We start from the raw sequence: 19,243 nt of genomic DNA, 5'->3' as shown, positions 1-19,243 counted from the left end.
AAAAATAATGACCAGAGCACCTTCATGTGTTCGTGGAAGAGAAACTGATGTGATTGGATCAGGGTGCAGTGAGAAACTTTAATTTAACTCTCTAGCGCTCTGTTAATGAGAAAGCCAGTCACAGAAGAAGGAGAGAGAGAAGAGATTGGATTTATACCCCGCCCTTCACTACCCAAAGGTGTCTCAGAGTGGCTTACAAACTCCTTTCCCTTCCCCTCCCCACAACAGACACCCTGTGAGGTAGGTGGGGCCGAGAGAGCTCTGACAGAAACTGCTCTTTTTCAAGAACAGCTCTGACAGAACTATGGCTTGCCCAAGGTCATCCAGCAGGTACAAGTGGAGGAGTGGGGAATCAAACCCGGTTCTCCCAGATCAGCATCCGCACACTTAACCACTACACCAAACTGGCTCTTTACGGCCCCGGTCACACGGACCAGATAACGTGGGGGGGAGGTGTGGCTGTTCGCCCTGGAGCAAAATAAAGCATGGCAGCCTGATCACATGGCCCCCCAGTCTCTGTGATTAGGCTGTTAGCTGGCGATCATACGGCGACGCTGCAGCATAGCAAAGAAGTGGCGCGGCGCGATCACACAAGCGTTTCACGTTTCTGTGCATGCGCAGTCCTGTGGAGCAGCACTGCTTTCAGTTTCATGTTTGTGCACATGCGCTTACGAAAAACATCCGGTTTGCGACAGGACGTGGACAGGAGCCGGATGCCATGGGATGCTAGCGTTCCCGCAATCAGACTCCCTGTGCCACGCATTTTCCGAATACTAGTGCACTTTCCTTGGTACTTTTTAACTCTGCATCTTCGGCGGGACGCCACAGGTTGGCCACAGGTGTGCTACGCTTCCCAGATGTTGCAGTGTGATCGCGCCCCGAAAATCCGCCCGACATTCGTGCCTTTCGTGCGGCAAATTCTCTGTCTGACCGGGGCCTACATCACCCTTTCTACATTGCGTTGAGTGCTCAGTGCAGTCCATAGGGAAAGGGAAATAGTGGCCCTCAACCCATGCAATAACGTCTGCCACTGAAGTGACAAGGAGAATGGACTCAGGAACTCAAGCTGCTCTGAGAGGACTCTTGGTCCAAGGGCTGGGACTTCCTGGGACTGCCTGGGTGCCTGCATAGTTTACTAAAGACCATGAGCTGAGGGTGCCTGCACAGCTCCCTAAAACATCTCTTTCTGAATTACTGAGTTCACCACTATTTTTCTTCCAGACATTGGGGATTTATCCCATTCTTCTATAGTTAAAAGCTGGTTCATGTTCGTGCTTTCTCCCCTCCCGTGTCCAGGATCATAGGAAGCAATCAGGCTGCATACCTAAGACAGGCTGCAGTCATTGTCATTGTAAGGGCTGCTACAAACACAATAGCTGTGGCTTGCCTGGGTGTACAAGTGGGATTGTGGCAAGGAGAAAAGCAGCATCCCTCCTGTGCTTGTGATTCAGCACTCTGACAGCACAGTTATCACAGTTACACTTGGAGGGGCTGGCAGTTTTCTCTCTTGTCCTGTGGTGGAAAAGGGCAGAGCAATGGGGAAAGGAAGGAGCAACAGCACATGAGCCTGGGGCATCTCTTATAAGTCACTCCTCAGGAAAGGAAATTCTGGTTGCACCCTCCAGACAATGCAATGAATGGAGAGGTAAATAATCAGCCACATGACAGTGATTTGGCCACCATGTGGACAGAGCTCAGTTCTCTGCTTCTGGATGCAGTCATGAAATGTATAGATTCAAAGGCAAATGGTGTTTTCTCTAGTAAGTAGCCCTTTGCTGTAGGAAAAAAATATAACTTACCTCATACTCTTGAAGATAGATCCCTTTGCCATCTTTAGTTAAGTTGAAGAAGGCCTCTATAAATGGAAGAAATTGGGGAAACTGATTTGATGGTTCACAGGAAGAAGAGGCATCCCACTTCCCCTGTCCTAAAGCCTGACTGACATGCTCATTCTTGACATGCTAAAGTTGCCCGGATTATGATCTTTTTACTGGCCTTCTCGCTCTGCTTTTCAGAGCAGGCTGGCACACAGAAATCTATCAGGTTGTATTCCTGGTATGGAAGCAAATGAAGGGGAAAATTTCAGTGGTTCAAATTCTGTGTCTCAGGTTCCTCTTAAAGGCATAGGGGGAGAGTCAATAAAAGATGACAGCTGGAGCGTCAACATCCCTCAGGGTAGCCTTGAAGCAAAATAGAGAAAGACGGAACTTTTGGGACATGCTGTCTCCTCACACTGGAAAAATTTGGGCAGATGAAAAAGATGGAACTTTTGGGACATGCTGTCTTCTCACACTGGAAAAATTTGGGCAGATGAAGCTACTGAACTGTCCCCCCAACCCAAGATGCAAGGAGGAAACTATCCCATCAGCCCCTGTATCCTGAAATTCTTGGAAAATGTGGAGTACTTGTTCTCCACTATAAGACCTCCTCTTTCAGGAAAAAAATCCTGTAAAAGAGTCCATCAGAATTCTATTCATAGCTCAGGTTTCCTCCATTCCTAAAACATTCTTAATACAGAAGCTAAACCTGTTACACCTTATTTTCTATAGGGGAAAAAAATCTCCTAGAATCCCTGAACTTCCCATGATCTACAGATGTGAAGAAAACAGTGGGGATAAAGATGGCCATGGAACAATTGCTTCTGTTCTGATTTCAAACCAGTCTGCACACCCAGTATCTTATAGCCAAGGACTTTTCCTTAAATGCCAACTTTGTTTGGGGTTCTGTGTGAGAAAAATAAAATGCCATGCTCACTCTTAAGGAATTCCACACGCAGCATGAAGCACACGAAGCTCTGAAAGCTGATTTTCAGGTCACGATCCCCATATCGGAGCACCATCAAATTACACACTTCATCACTCAGGGAGGTTCCTTTTAGATAAAATAAAAAAGACACCTAAGTCTCCTGTTGAGTCTACATATGGACAATAGCACTATGAAGTATTACAAGGAAGAATGCATACTGGTGAATAGTGCTCGCTGTCGCTAATTTGGTTATCTGCTCCTTCCTCTAGCTAGGGCTGGTGTTCGGAAGCTGCCCAGAGCTCCAAAAATATCAAGGGGTAGATGGCCATTCTAGTGGGCCTTGTGGCTTTTGGTCAAAGAAGCAACAAGAATGTCCACTGCTGCCCTGGACCCACAGAAACCAGGACTGGGCTGGGGACATCAGCCCCATCAGTGAAGTGGCATTGACACTTCCTTAGTAGCACACAGAAGTTTGCATGTTACCAATTAAGAAAATACTGACACAAAGCATACAAAAAATGCTGAGAATCATCAGGATTTAAGCAGCTGTTATGCAAGGAGCAGCAGGCTCTGCAGGGGGACCCCAGTGAAACTAATTAATAACACATTTGCTAGCCCTACAATCACTTAAAGTTTGTTAATGTGATCTTTGAAAGCCTGTGTTTTTTAATTGCATCATGTTTTCAATTATGATTGGTTTATTGTTGTCAGATGGTACAGCAAGTACATTGTAATGAATTCTAATTTCATTTCTTTCATTATGCGGTTTTAGCTCTGGCTCTTGTAATTTTTATTAATTTCAAGCTAATTAAGCTCCAACCTCAGCATCATTAAAAACTGAACTAATTCCATTTAACAAAGATACATTCTGTACAGATCTACCTTATAGTCATTTAAATCATTTTTTTCCCTTATAGAATCAGATCAGTGGATGCTGCTCTACATGTGTGCCTCTTTTGAATGCCAAGCCAAGAGTGAAGCTGGCACAAGTACACAGATGCCACACTGTTATCAGAGAGGTGCCTGGAGTTTAGTCTGTTCATTGCCTGTAATTTGGTACTGGGGTCAATCACACAGGTCCTTCCCATCTGAATGCTGTCCCGCTTGGAAGGGAGAATAGCAGTTTGCTTGGAAAGTCCAATGTAGTTTATTCTACCCATCTGGTTCCAGCCATTCACACATTATTATTATTATTATTATTATTATTATGTGTGCTGAAACCATAGAAAAGTAGTTCTGGCACCACTGTGGAAATGCATGAAAGGCCTGAGTTGCTAGGTATAAGGGACTATATAGAGAGATCTCTTCCATGGCGCCTAATGACTTTAAACAGATTTAGTTGGTTTACCAGATGCAGCCCTTCCTTGGGAGACAAGCTATTTATGCTCTGACTACCTCCAGGCTGGACTACTGCAATGTTCTCTATGTGGAGTTACCCTTGAACCCCTCCTTTTGTACTTTACCAGCTATGGAATCTAACCAGGATAGCATTAGCCATGGTCAAGAGTTGAATAGTTCAGGGGGTTCTTAGGAAAACAACCAGAAGCTTCAAACGGTTCAGTGTGCAGCTAGCAGATATAAATTGTAGGGACCATAACTTGCTAGTCTTAGAAGTACTATGCTGTCTGTCTAAAGCCACCTTCTGATTTATGAGCTTTCCTTCCAATTAAGGTAATCATCATAAGCCCTGTTCTCCGAGCCCTTCTAGGAAGTTTCACTTTCACAATTATTGTAACAACTGAAGCTGGTATTCTAAAAGCCCACTTCAAGGATTTGGAGGACGGCTAGAACTGTTGTACATTTAAGCACCTAATAAACTATTACAGTAGTAAAGCACTTTCCAAAATAATCATAACACTGAGTCCATTCCGTTACAGAAAAAAATAGTTATGTACCCAATCAAATCTCACAAAGCACTTGATGTGAATGAATGGCAGAGATAATTGCTCCCTCAAATAATGGGGGGAATATTGCCTAAGATTTGAAAGCTCCACCCAGGTTGTAAGGATTTCCTGCATATTAATATAGCCTAGAATCATAACTTGGTTGAAGAAGGTACATCATGCCAGTGACCTGCACTGTTTGAAGTATAAAAGGTAAAGGTTCCCTTGCTCGAAAGCCAGTCGAGTCCGACTCTAGGGTTGCGGTGCTCATCTCCGTTTCAAAGCCGAAGAGCCAGCGCTGTCCGAAGACGTTTCCGTGGTCATGTGGCCAGTATACCTCATTTCTAACCTTCAGCTGCTCTGGCTTGCTACACATGGAAGCAATACAGTCATGCACAACTCTGTACTGGGTGGATGGTGTCATGTTTTCCTACTTTGCCATTTGAGGATAAGCACTTACAACCTTCAATTTCTGCAGGTCTTGGAGGAAAATGAAACAATTGCCTTCTGTCAGGCCATCGGTCCATTGAATCCAGCAGCTTTCTAAGGCACAGGCCAATCCCAGCCCTGCTACCTTGGATATACCAGGAGATTCTGAGAACTGACCCAAAGTTGTTTGGAATGCAAATTATGTATCTCTCTAGTCTATTATAACCCCTCCCGTTGTACTTTACCAGCTATGGAATCTAACCAGGATAGCATTAGCCATGGTCAAGAATTGAATAGTTCAGGGGGTTCTTAGGAAAACAACCAGAACGTTGCATACTTGCTGCTCAATGTCCAACTCAAGAATAGAAACATGACCATTGCAATACTTGAACACTGGATGTCCACGGATGCTAACTAATGGTAAATGCTTCATCATAACCTACCCATTTCTTTCGTGGCTGCGTGTAACTCTTCTAGGCCCAAGGTTCCAGTTTGGTGGGTGTCTTTTTTCTGGAAAACTTTCTGTTGCAAACAGTTCAAAGGAAAAGTCAACTGTTAGTAACCTAGTCAGTCCTTTCACATACAAACACACACACACAACTGCCCTGCCCTTCTCTTTTACCTTCTGACATAACATTGGTGCAGTGATCATGTTCTCTCTTGAAGGAAGATGGAAGAAACTAGCAACCTACCCAGTATGAAAAATCTAATTATGCTTTCTCTTTTACCTTCTGGCATAACATTGGTGCAGTGATCATGCTCTCTTTTGAAGGAAGATAGAAGAAACTAGCAATCTACCCAGTATGAAAAATCTAATTATGCTTTTTCCAGTAACACCGGTGGAGGATGTATAGTGTGAGAGAGGGAAGCATCTGCATTATTGTTTGGGTCCTGCATTCTTCCAAGGAGCTTAAGGTAGCAGAAATAGATTTCTCCCCTTGTATCCTTGCAACAATCTTGTTGGAGCTCAGAGAGAGGAACTGGCCCTGGGGAGCCTCATAGCGAAGCATGACTTGAACCTAACCTGGCAGGACAGCCCAGGGATTCCCAGTCTGTTGCCTGGGGGTGCCATGGACCCCACTGACACCTCTCCTGGGGCCCACCAAGTGTTTTTAGAAAATGGGCAGGGCCAGATAGTGTTTTGCCCAGCAAAGCTTCTGATTGGCCACTGGAGATCTGATTGGCTGTGCAGCTTTTTTAAAAGATTGCATTAGCTGTAGCTGCCACCACCACAGCACAAGGATCTTCACTGCGTGATTGAAGGTAAGTTGTGGCAGCTATTTTGTGGCTGACTCCACCTACTGTCATGGGCCAGGCCAGCCAGCTGCCTCCTCCTCTGAGGAGAAGGAAATGGAAGAGTCAGGCCCCACACTGGTGGAATACCTGCCTGAGCAGCTGGGTCGAGAAGCAGACCCAGCAAGAGAACCATCGGGAAGTGAGAGCACTTCCCAGCCACAGCCAGACTGCTCATTCTGGTAAGAGAAAAAATGACACAGAGCATCAATTGTCATTGGTTTCTCCTGAACCAGCAGAGTGCAGAAGGAGAGAGTGCTTGACAGCTCTAGAGATGAAGGAGTGCCCATCTGATTGCCCAGGACTGATCGCCCAACAGTGATCAGTGTTAACTTCTGGAGCAGAGTCTTTGAAGGAGCAGGATTTGCACCTGGAGCAGGGAAGCAAAGGATTTGCACCTGGAGGACAATGAACTCAGCAGTAAGAAGCAACATCTGGGCTTTGGAGGATGAGTCAGCTAATGAAGCAGATAAGAGAAACACACTGAGCGGGGCTCACTGTGGAAGTCACTTTGCATGCAATACACCTCTGTGAGCTGACTGGCTCTGCCCTGACTTGCTGTCTTTATAGTCTGTCCTTGCTAATCTTTGCTTGTGTTCACAGCCAGAGACCCAGACCTTGCATCCTGCTCTGGTTCCAAGTCCTGGACACTGAAACTTCTTTTCCTCTGATCCCAGGACTAAACCTTTGGCTCCCAGACTTTGGGCTGCTTTGTGGACCTTGCTCTTGTCTTGTTGGTTGTCACTGTATTTGTGTGTCCTGGAAACTAGGGATGTGTGCTTGGTATATACTGAGGTGAATAAATACCTTATTGGTATTTATCAGGTATTTATTAAGCTGAATACAGACCAGAGATCTGTACTCGGCTACTGAAATAGCCCTGCCTGAATAAAAGCTGATATTAATTGGCTTTTATTTGGGTGTGACTAGAAGGCATTTAAAGAGACTGTGGTCTGTTTAAATGCCCTCGGAGTTCACTTGTGGTGGTGCAACTCCATGAGTGTAAACTAAGCAAGCATTTAAAGTTTAAATCCCTCCTGAGTGCACTTGTGGAGTTGTGCTGCTGCAGCGGTGCAACTTGGTGAATGAATTGTTCGAGAACTGAGCAAGCATTTAAAGCTTAAATCCCTTCTGAGTTCACTCAGTGAATTGTGCCACCACAGTGGCATGACTCCATGAGTGAACTGAGCAAGCATTTAAATGTTAAATGCTTGCTCAGTTCACTCACTGAGTTGCACTGTGGAGGTGGTGTGACCCTGAGAGTGAACTTAGCAAGCATTTAAAGTTTAAATGCTTGCTCAGTTCACTTGTGGAGTCATGCTGTGGTGGCAGCACGACTCACTGAGTGAACTCAGAAGGGATTTAAACTTTAAATACTTGCTCAGTTCACTTGCAGTGTCATGCTGCCACCGCAGTGCAACTCTGTGAGTGAATGCAGCAAGTATTTAAAGTTCAAATCTCTTCTCCATTATACCCTATGGAGATGGTCCCCATAGGGTATAGTGGAGCTGAATAAATTTGGCAATCCCAATAATATCCCAAATCCCAATATCATACCAATATTGGGATTTGGGAATATCAGGAAATACTAATATTTTTGGGTTCAGTACACCTGAACCTAAAAGTACTCTTTTTTTTGCATACCCGTACTGGAAACCCTGGGTAGAATGTCAGGCTTTACCCTGAATGTGACACCTATGTCAGGAGCCATTTTGTGTCCGCCATTTTGTGGCTGTGCCCACCACACCGTCAGAATTTCCAAGGTGCCTGCAGGCTCAAAAAAGTTGGGGATTCCTGGTCTAGCCACTGCACTGCATTGCCTCCCTGTATAACTATCTTTGGGTGAGCTTCAAAGTGGTGCTTCTGTCAGGCAAGCAAAGAGGGATGTGGCCTTCCATAGCAGCAGTGGCAACAGCATGAGGGCTGCCATTCACACTGCACTCCTTTACTTCCCCTGTGCTGGAAGAAGCATTTGAGTTGATGGAATAGAGGCAACTGCCTCCAGCCAATGCTGGTTGCCTGTCAACTGCAACAGTGGTGCAGTTGCATGTTAAAGATGAGAAGCCTGAGACAACTCTCTGAAGCTTCTCTCCTTACCTTTAATACTAACATCCATACATGCACACACTCATACCAACTAAAGTCTTTTGTACCTGGTAATGAAGCAGACTCTTCCACAGACTTCTGAATTCTTGAATGCTCAGTGTGCCAGTAGCATTAAACTGCAGAGGGATTTGTCAAGGCATACAACAATTAAAACTAAATTGGGGGGGGGGACGGAGAGATACTAATTCTGGGAAAGTTTTGACCAGCCTGATCCCAAAGCAGCTATGTTTAACTGTTTACACTAAAAGTCAAGTCTTGGATTTTTTAAACTTCCACTATAAATGTGACCCCGTGCCTAATGCAACCAAAGTCAAAAGCACGCATTAATTCCCGAGATCTTTGAGTCTTGCCCGCAAGGGCTGTTCTTCTGTTTCCTAAAAGTCAATGAGCATTTTCTCATTAATTTCAAAGGCAGCAAAATCTGGCCATTAATAACCCAACTAATGACTAGTTTTCAGGAGAATCAAAGCAATCTTGACCCTCCCCCATACACCTCAGATTAACTGTGTATAAAGATGACTTTGTGCCTATGATGTCTGGGGCTACCACCCCTTCCCTAGGTCTAGTTTGAACTCTATTTAAATTTATTATTGCTGGCTATTTCCATGGTTATTCTTTGATGCTGGTATAAAGTACTGGGTTTATTGTTGTTACCCATCTTGTGTCTCAGTCTTTTGGGTGAAAGGTAGGTCTCAGACTATAAATGTTTCAAATAAATGCACTCTGGGCCAGATTGCCTGATAAGCTTCGGATACAAATTTGGGGTGGGGCAGAATTCTGGGAGAGCCCCTTGCCCCTTCCTCCAATCAGGTTCCTCTACTCACCAGTGATGCCACCAGTTCTCTGGACTTTGGATCCAACACATAGAGTCCAGCTTCACCAGATTATGCAACTGGACTCTTGGCCAGATCCACGGTCCCACATCCACTAATAGAAGAGGGGAAGAAATTTCCAATGACTCTCACATTCCACCATAGACCCCCCCTCCCAATTTCACACCTCATATTATTCTCAAGGGTCTCTTTCTCTCAGTAGCAAAATAAATAACAAACAACTGAGTAGCTATTCAGGTCATGTATCTGTGTATCAGACTGATATAGCTAAACTGTGTATCAGACTGATATCTGTGTATCAGACTGATATAGCTAAATGCAGAAGGTAGGATACATCTAGAACAGCCAGGATACTTCGGCAGGCATCCAGACTGAACCACAGCCTGTTGTTTTGAAGATCTGGAGAAGGAAAGCAAAAAGAAAAACTAAGCAGTGGTCAGACACCAAGACAAAATGCATTTGTATGCTGTAGAACCATGCCCATGACCTCAATGATGATGACATAACTTTACTTGGCATTAGTTGGGACATTGGAAGTGGAAAGTGTCTTCACTTATGATTTCCACATTTTAGCAATACCGGAGTCAGTTCAGAAGACAGTCTGGCTTCCTATGCATTTGTTGTTGTTCAGTCGCACAGTCGAGTCCGACTCTTCGCGACCCCATGGACCAGATCATGCCAGGCCTTCCTATGCATATTTACACAGAAATAAGTTCCAGTAAAGATGTACAGGAGGAATGCAGCTAAAGGGTTTAAAATGCAAGGCCAAAGAATGAAAATTACCACTTAGGATGAAAAGTTTTGAGTTATGGAGATGGAACGTAATGGCAACTTATGACCTACCAAGTCAAGCCCAGCCTGGCAGCCATTTTGTGTGGGCTGCCAGGTACTTGAGTGCCACCCCTATTTTGTAGTCCCAGGCAGGCAACAAAAACACATGGGAGGCCTCCATATTTGGCACAGGGTCTTTGTTCAATTTGGTGGTGCACAAAAGTGCAGGTCAGTCACTGTACAAGCATTTTGGTTTATACGGGCGAGGTAATGAGCATTATTTATCAAAATTGATCCCCTAGAAGGACAAGCCCAGTGTCCACCAGTGAATGGGACAAACTGATAGTTTCTAAATTCCTGGCACCTCCTTCTCTGGCTAATATGTGTAGGCAAGTGACGACTAGTGAGTGAGCTGTGTAATAGCTGAAATTCTGCTGCAGAAGCAAACCTCTGAAGAATCCATTCCTGACCCACAGATGGGAGCTGCTTTTCTTGCTGTCTTTCATAGCAGATTCTTACATTCCCCTGGTCTCAATGCAGTACAGCTCCTTCCAGTATCCCTATGGTGTCATGCAACACTGGTTGTCCGATCAGCATTTCTTACGTGGCCCAAGGCTTCCTATGGCACCCCTGCATTAGTTTCCATACGGGTGGAATAACATAACATCTCTCCTCAAGGCCATAACCCTGTGAGAAAAGTGAACTATTTTTGTTTGCCTTAAATTTGGGGCTAGCATTCCCACTAATTTTATACAACCTCAGAACCCTTTAGATTATTCTCTGCTGCATCTCATGTCTGGTTGATGTTTATTGCCACAGGGAGATCAAACTTTTATCATTATATAACTTCCATGCAGTGGTTGATTTCAAAATAAGATGTTAGAGATACATGGTCTCACCTGGAAGCTCTATCCTCTAATCCTCGATATATGTTTGTAGGGCCAGAAGTGACTACATCTAGTGACTGGTAAGGCAAATGTAAGCTGCATAAAGGACTTCGTTGTTACTTTGCATGGAACTGTAAACAGGTTCTGTGTTAAACTCTTAAGGCCTAACTCAAATAACGTTCTAGTTACATGAGCAAATTTATCAATAATCCTAATAACTGGCTTCCTAGATGAAAATGTACATCTCTTATCTCTCCATTACAGAGACAGGCAACCTTTTTTTTTTGGCCGGAGCACCACAAAATTCAACACCTTCATTGCTCCATACTAGCAAACAAAGTTGGGGGAAAAGATGAGGGTTGTGCATGACCAGCCACACGGGGAGCAAGCTGAGCCCCGGCAGTGGTGCCAGAACCTCAGGGGCTTGTGTTGGACCTGGCTAGTGGCTGCCCAGATGTGGGTGGCAATGAAGGGCATAAGCCAAATAGCTCTTCACCCCCATCACAACAACCCTGAGAAGCAGCCTGGATTGAGTGGCTGGCCCCAGGTCATCCAAGGGCACTTCATGGAGACCTGAAGCCAGATCTCCCCAGCCTCTGCATCACACTGTGCTACCCTGGTTCTTACTGATGTTGACTGAGACCATCTGGGGGTAGACCCTGCACCCTAAAAAGTAACAAGGTGTTCTGAGAAATAATGATATGGGGGGCATTGCCTATTAATTACAGCTGCTTAAAGGGCAACTGCAGGGACTGCTTGAACTCTGTATAGCAATAAATGTAGGATTCTTGGGGGCAATGTTCCCTCCTCCTGCAGACATCTGTATAGAGGAGACTCTTTAGATGGATACTGTTAGAGTGGAAATAAACCTAAGCTTTCCACTTAGGCACAGCTTAAGTTCCCTCCGTTACAATGGAACACACTTCTAAATTAATATGCTTTGAATGGAAACTCAAACGACCTCGGGAGGAGTCACTTGCCTTCCTATTCTGTGTGGCTTGTTCTTTTTGTAGCTCTGCCGGTTGCAACAAGGCCAGGGATAAATCTGACAGCTCTGTGTTCTCCTCCGATCCCCTCTGCATCTCTCCGAGACAGAACAGATAGACGAGTTAAAAGCACAGAGCTGAACATTCCTGGCGATTTGCGAATGACAAGAAATGGAACAGAAAGAGAGTCTAATCTTGTTGCAAATCATGATTATAGATTGCCTGCAGACTTCCACGGAGCAGGCGCCAGGCTCATAACTCACCCATCCCTACTCTACAGAAACCGACGATGTTTTAATCTCATTATAGTCCTGTTTATTAAATATGAATCATGCACTGTAAAGTTTGAAAATGAAAGCCTTAAAATTGATTGCCTATGAAGAATAAAAGATGAGCCACACAGCCTGGTTAGTTTCCTTATAGATTTCACAATGCCTGATGGGTTACTTCGGAAAGGCTCTCATCGCCATCTATGCTCACTCTGGGGCCAGCTAAGAAGAGATGAAAGGTTTTTTTGTTTATTCTGAATGTCTGCCACAGATGCTTTTATCTCATTAATGCCTTCAGCAGATTCAGATTTATCCATTTATGAATCTGGCCTCCTCTATTCAGCTTTACTGGTTGTTCACAATGACTGTTGTTATGTTTGTAAGAGGTATGTTTCTGATAGAAGAACACTCAGGGAAAAAGAGGCTGGCTCACTTTGGCACTTTTAATTCAAGGTGTGGACAGTCTGCCTGTTTCAAGGATACATATAAAAATTTTAGTGAATTAAATATTCACCTTTCTATAGTTTGTTGCCGTAATAAATGCCTGACTGACTGAGTTAAATATTCACCATCAAGTGAGAATAGCAAAAAACTCAGGAATCCATCAGAGAACTAAAAAAATTCTTAAATAAAAAGTGTTTTTGCCAACATTGTAAAAACTGGGTAGGCCAGAAGGTTTCCCATGAGGGGAAAGCAGAAATGGGCCTCCATATTTATTTTTTTAAGAATGAAGAAGTGGGAATAAACAAGAACAGCTAACAAAGCATCTAATGTAAAATGCTCGGAAAACCATCTAAAGAACATGATGCAGCAAAGCATTTCCATGGAATTACACTCATTTGTAAGAACCTATTTCATCATGGTGATACTTATAACTAAAGGCAACGGGGGGGGGAGGTATTATGGATTAATGACTTCCGCAATGCATTTATAGGTGGCTTTGAAAGGGTGCTAGACAAATTCATGCAAGATAGGTCCATCAGTGGTTATCAGCCATGATGAATAACTAAAGGTAACCTCCATGTTCAGAGGCAGTAATCCTCTGCTTTGGCCTCCATGTCCTGCTCTAGGGGCAACTGGTTGGCCCTTGTGTGGAACAGGATACTAGACTAGATGGCCCATTGGTCTGATCCAGCTTGGCTGGTCTTGTGCTCTTTTACATATATATAGTTGTGCATATATAGTTGTACATATATATAGTTCAGTAAACTCCAGAGGACGGCAGAAGACAGGAAGGCCTGGCATGATGTGGTCTATGGGGCTGCGAAGAGTCGGACTCGACTGTGTGACTGAACAACAACAACAAAAAGTTGTGTGTGTGTGCGCGTGCGCTTGCCTGGAAGTCATGGTTGACTTCTGGCTACCCCTACTGGGGGCTTGGATGTTTTTTTCAGAGAGGTGGCTTGAGTAGCCTGCCTCTGTGTCCCACCTCTGGTATTCCTTGGAGGTCACCCTTCCAAGTCCTTGCCAGAGTCAGCCCTGCTTAGCTTCCGAGATCTGATGGAATCGGGCATGCCTGGGCTATCCAGGTCAGGGCCTGGTCTTATGCTCTTAAGACAAAAATCCCCCTACTGATTCCTCAGTGCACACTAATTCTGTGCATACCCAGTCTCCAGTGCAGCCAGTGATACACTGGTACAAATCAGCACTAGTCTCCTTTGGCAGGATGGATGACAAAATCAATCGATGTGTCTTGCTAAACTATCAGTGAGGAATAAGAAGAGGCTGCCATAAGAAGACCCTGGAAGGGAAAGAGTTTTCAGGAATATATTGTAAAAGGATAAACAGTGAGAAAGGATAATTCACATTGGTCAGGAACTCGGATGGTTTGAAGTCCTCTACTGTATAGCCTGTCCCTGTGGACTTTTGGTATTTGGCTTGTATCCTAGGCTCAAAACTAGAGGCACACAGGAGTACCTTGACACATTTTAAGGATCAGCACTGCAGTCATCCCATGCCTGTATTCTGCTTCCATAAAATGAAGGTAATTGCATTATACTGCCTAAGGACAAGCATTTTCCAGGGTTGCAAGGTCCTCAGATAGATTACGCTTAATAAAGCGTTTACAAGAATTAAAAGCAACAGGCAAAATGGATGATTTAGATATGAGGTAAGGACTTCACAAAACTTTATGTACAAAATGTGCTACCTAAATTTTTGTGGCACCCCCTAGATTTCACCTTAGGAAACTGCAGCTTATCAAAGGAGATCTCTCTTTTTTATCAAAATCATAAATTCAAGGAAAATGGTTTGAAAAGGTGTATTGTTATTCATTGTGGCACTTCATGAAGTGCTTTGGGATGGCAGCAGGAGTAATGAGTCTCATTAAGGCTTTCTATCAAGATCTCTGCATATCTTTAGTAAACATAAATAATGAGCAGTTCAGCATAAGCTTTGGATACAGATCTACTCAGTACCAGCCTTGTTCTGAAAAAGTAGGGGAGACTGATGCACAAGAGGCATTCAGACCTATTTCAACTACATGGAAGCTGCTACTCATAAAACTGGGCATGGCAGGCTCCTGTCCTGACCAGCCAAAATCGTATCAAAGAAGAAAGCTTCCTTGCCTCCTTACCAAAGTATGTTGTTGGGAACCACGTCAGTTTGTTAATGGCAGACTGTTTCCCCACCCATACATAATGCCAGATGATCTACCCAAGCTCTATTCTGTGCTTCTCATTGGCCTCTGGTGACCTTTGCTGGCCCTCCCCTGAGCAACTGGTCGCTTTTAATTTTTGCTGTTTGGTTCTTCATGTTCCCACCTCCAGCCTCCTGCTTCACAGCTGATCTATCCCTGCAAAGATCTGTCTTATACTGCATCAACCTTCTCAGTCTCTGCCACACCTTCAGTGTTCCCTCTAAGCTGAGTTAGTGTGAGCTAGCTCACAGTTTTTTAGCCTCCGGCTCACACATTTTTGTCTTAGCTCAGGAAGGATGATTCCAGAGCAAACTAAGTTATTCAGTAGCCAATTCACCTGCTCACAACTTTAATGCCGGTAGCTCACAAAGTAAAATTTTTGCTCACAGGACTCCACATCTTAGAGGGAACACCTTCACCTTTCTTTTGTCTTGCACTCGGGTTCTAGCTGTCCGAGGACAAATACTTCAGCATTGACCTGGGCCTTTCTCTCTTTGAGGGTGCATTTCTTTCACAATATGATTCTCCTTTGTGGGATTTGGCTCTCTTAACTTATCACTGCATCCCAACCCCGTGTTCTAATCCTGATGTGCCTCACTGTATGACCATAACCCAGTTCAGATAAGACTATCCACATTTCTGCATTGTTAGTTGCTGAAAAAATTATGTTATTGCTCAGCACAGGAAATGTTCTGTTTAAAAACTTGCACTCATGGCTTGCAATATTCTTAATATAACTGATACTTTCTAGAGATGTGGCTCTTCAGTTCAAGTAATATAGAAATGCATTCTCCTAAATTAGTGGAGGAGAGGGAAGGAGGCATGGTATAGTCCAGTCTCATGAGATCTTGGAAGCTAAGCAGGGCTGGTACTTGGATAGGAGACCACCAAGGAAGACTTTGCAGAGAAAGGCAATGGTAAACCACCTGTGCCTTGAAAGACCCTTGCTGGGGTCATCACTGGATGGTCACAACTTGACAGCACATAATCCACATGTGACGATTCTCCTATATTAAAAAAAATAATTAAGGGCCAAGGAGACATTATGCTAGGAAATCGTCCCAGAACTCTTAAAGGATGATAATAAATGTGGGGGCCCAGCTCAGACTGGAGCCACAATGGAAAGGGACAAGAGGCCCCCATATTGTTCTTTTTGCTGATCAAAACCTGAGCTGGGGTAGCAATTTGTGACACTTTCTTTTGGGAAGCTCCATAAGGCTCAGTTGCACAATTAACTTTGCTACCTGTTTCATTTGTGAATGCACGGATGGATGGCATTTCACTGTCTGAATCATACTTACTTGTCCAGGCCGTGTTCAGGAGCCAGTGAAGCTGGATTGCATTTATTTCAGGATGCTAGAGCAGGAGAGACAAAAGGCAAGTTTTAAATGCTAAGTGCTATTTCTGCTCATAGGCAACAACCAAGCAAAAATATCACATGCCCAAGTTCTGTAACCATCCATCATCCATCAGCTAGAGCTTTTTCATCATGCGCAAGCACTGACTGTCAGCGGGGGGAAATGCTCACACATAAGCTTAGCATCTGAATCACTTCCTGCATGTGAACCCTGCTATGTCACTTTATTATACCCCTTCCTGCTTTCACCTACTAGGCAATGAGCTGATATATTAGGAAAGAAGTATCTGTAAATCCAGGACAGCACCATCACACTTACAAGGAACACTGCACTACAGTTGTATAATATGGAAACATAGATGCATGCATGCTCAGTGGGTCTTTCGTCTAACCAGTGGCCACAACCCAATGAATGAGTGCCAGGAATGCAGCAAACCCACAAGACAGGGTTTCTGTTGCCTTCTAACACACAAGTTACATTTTCAGAAGAAACATATGATATGGTTCCTGGGGTAGTACCACTTCAGGATGGAAGAATGGGCAAATGCATTCCAACAAACGGTTCTCCCATTTACAGTCTGAAGGGATATACCCCATCATTCTGCTGAATATGTAGGTATAACTGGTATAACTGAAGGTATATGTAGGTATAACTGAAGGATCTTGTCGGATTCATAGGTTACAGGATTCTAATTAGCATACTTGATGGTTGTTGAGACATGGATCTTCCTTGATGACCTCAGGAAGATTCTCTCATTGGCATTGCCTTCAGGTAATGTTCTCCAGGAGCCATTATCTCCCCAAATATGGGACCTTTCTTTTTACCTACAAATCTTCCTTTACACAAATGAACTAGCATGGAACAATTTAATGATGCCAGTTTATTTCCTTCAGCAGACAACATACACATACGTACTTGTTCAAAGTACTTCATGAAGAAATCCTCCCAAATTTTGCCGTCGTATTTGTCAACTATTTCCTGAAGAGAATAACAAAAAAGGACTTCAGAAAAAGAAGCAGGGCTTTTCATGTTTCTAATGTTTAAAAACAGGCCCAGTACTTCCAAGAGGCCTACTCAGGCAGTTGTCCCAAGTAGCAGAGCTGAGGTGGTGGTAGACAATGTCCCACCTGCCTGTCACCAGCTTCCCATCCCATACCTCTCCTCCACAACCACTTCCTTCACCACCTATCTTGCCCCTGATGCCTCTGCCTGCCAGAGCAACAAATCTTCCTTGCCATCTCTCCAGTCAAGGAACACTTCACTGCAGTTTTATAATGTGGACAAATTGATGCCTGACTTTCACTGGGCCATGCACACCCTACAGGTTTCCTAAACTCTCATGAAATCCCTTTCTCTTGCAAGAGTTGGGCCACCATTTTGGTTGCCTTGGCAGCAGGCAACCAAAAATGGTGACCAAACTCTTGAAAGAGGAAGGGATTATGCATGACCTCGGCAAGCCCAACTGCACATGCAAAGCTTGGCCCACTAATTTTAAAGAGACCAGGGGAAGAAAAGGGAGCAGGGAGCTATAGCTGCTCTGGTTTCCAGGAAGAAGGGGTGGAGGTGGCAGCAGCTGGCCTCGGGAAGCACTGTGGATGGGGCTGGCACGACTTAGAATGGCTATGAGAGTGGAACTGGCATAACTCAAGGCACAGAAAATAAACTGCATTGTGTCTTCAGCTCACATCGGCAGCACCATATTTTAGTGAGAGAACAGCTTCCAATGAAACTTATCACAGCTGCTTGGAGTCCTAATAGAATAAATATTAGAACTGGACACACCGAGTGTCCCTTGCAAGACTGAGAACTGGACACACAGAGTAGGAGACACCTCTAAATGCACATCCACACTGTAAATCTGATCTACATCTGGGTGAGGGAGGGGGGTGCATGCTCCCACTAGTCTTGCCTTGAGGATGTTAATGTTCATCTCTGCCTTAATTGGGTTGCACAGAGACTGGTGCCAAAGTTTTTATTTGGAAAGTATCTGAGATTTTCCCCCCTCAGATTGGTTTCGTTGGCAGGATGCCTCAAGAAAGCTGGCACCTTATGTAGGAAACAGGACCAGGCAGAACAGCGCCAAGTTACAGAGAGAGAGAACAAGACTACTGGCAGGGCAGGAGGCAGAGAGAGGAATAGCAGAGCAGTCAGTGACATAAAGTGAAAAGAAAGTCAAATGGCTTATTTTTCTTATTTCATCTCACCTTTGAAAGGACAAGACTGGAATTTCCACCCATTTCACTACATGCAAAAAGGAAAAAAAAAAGACAATCAGAGGGTCATGAAGCCTGCTTGCACAACAACCTGAGCTGAAAGACATAGGCTGCGAACAGACTGGCAGACTGGCAGCTTGGACCTCTAATCGTAGCTCTTTGAAGTATTGGGGGCATACCAACCAGACAGCACACCTTACATCCCATGGGCATGCATCCACATTACTGCAGTGCCTCAGCTATGGAGTGTGCTGCCCGAACTGTACATGGGTGCATGCACATATGTGCATATAGGCAGACACTAAAAAAAACCAACCCCAAAAACACCCAGTGGCGGAAACGGATCTGCAGGTTCAGACTGCCAATCCATTCTGCATGTGGTCCCCCACATTCAGTCATCTGGCCACGTGCAATGAATGCACAAGGAACCGAAAACACCACATGTTACGTGGTGTCTATTTACTCCCTTTCCAACTCGTACAACGAGGTGAGTACAACTGGGGAATGGCTGACAGATGCGGCTGTGTGACCCTGCAGGTTTAATCCATTAGGGGAACACAGCTATATTGGGCCAAACTGCCAGTCTGAACGTATCCATAGAGTATCTCACATACAATGGCTTGCCTAGATTGCGCTCTGCTCAGCCTCATTGTAGCAGCCACCCTGAGCCTGCTTCGCGGGGAGGGCGGGGTATAAAAATAAATAAATAAATAAATAAATAAATAATTTAGAGTAGTCCACCATGACTGTCAGGAGCTCTCCACTGTCTTAAGCAGCCTGAGAACTTTCAATGGTAGCTGAGCCAGGGACCTTCTGCTCACAGAGTATGTGC

The 19,243-nt window shown here is 44.4% G+C and overlaps 1 protein-coding gene across 1 annotated transcript in view; it reads right to left on the bottom strand.

Moving 5' to 3' along the window:
• The window catches only part of LOC107112580 (calpain-14-like), a 54,833-nt gene that overhangs the window by 3,863 nt on the left and 31,727 nt on the right, over positions 1 to 19,243 (bottom strand). Inside the window, exons 12-20 of the mRNA XM_015413745.1 lie at positions 18,875 to 18,942; positions 18,403 to 18,439; positions 17,114 to 17,176; positions 16,142 to 16,196; positions 9,624 to 9,688; positions 8,504 to 8,572; positions 5,501 to 5,579; positions 2,755 to 2,871; positions 1,800 to 1,855 (exon numbers count right to left, since the gene is read on the bottom strand). Coding sequence (XP_015269231.1) covers positions 1,800 to 1,855; positions 2,755 to 2,871; positions 5,501 to 5,579; positions 8,504 to 8,572; positions 9,624 to 9,688; positions 16,142 to 16,196; positions 17,114 to 17,176; positions 18,403 to 18,439; positions 18,875 to 18,942 — 609 coding nt within the window. The remainder of the gene's footprint in view (positions 1 to 1,799; positions 1,856 to 2,754; positions 2,872 to 5,500; positions 5,580 to 8,503; positions 8,573 to 9,623; positions 9,689 to 16,141; positions 16,197 to 17,113; positions 17,177 to 18,402; positions 18,440 to 18,874; positions 18,943 to 19,243) is intronic.

This window comes from Gekko japonicus, unplaced genomic scaffold (genome assembly GCF_001447785.1).
Source record: "Gekko japonicus isolate JY-2015 unplaced genomic scaffold, Gekko_japonicus_V1.1 scaffold710, whole genome shotgun sequence".
NCBI lineage: Eukaryota > Metazoa > Chordata > Lepidosauria > Squamata > Gekkonidae > Gekko > Gekko japonicus.
Note: the sequence above shows the minus strand (reverse complement) of the source record. Positions and strands in the feature narration are given on the sequence as shown.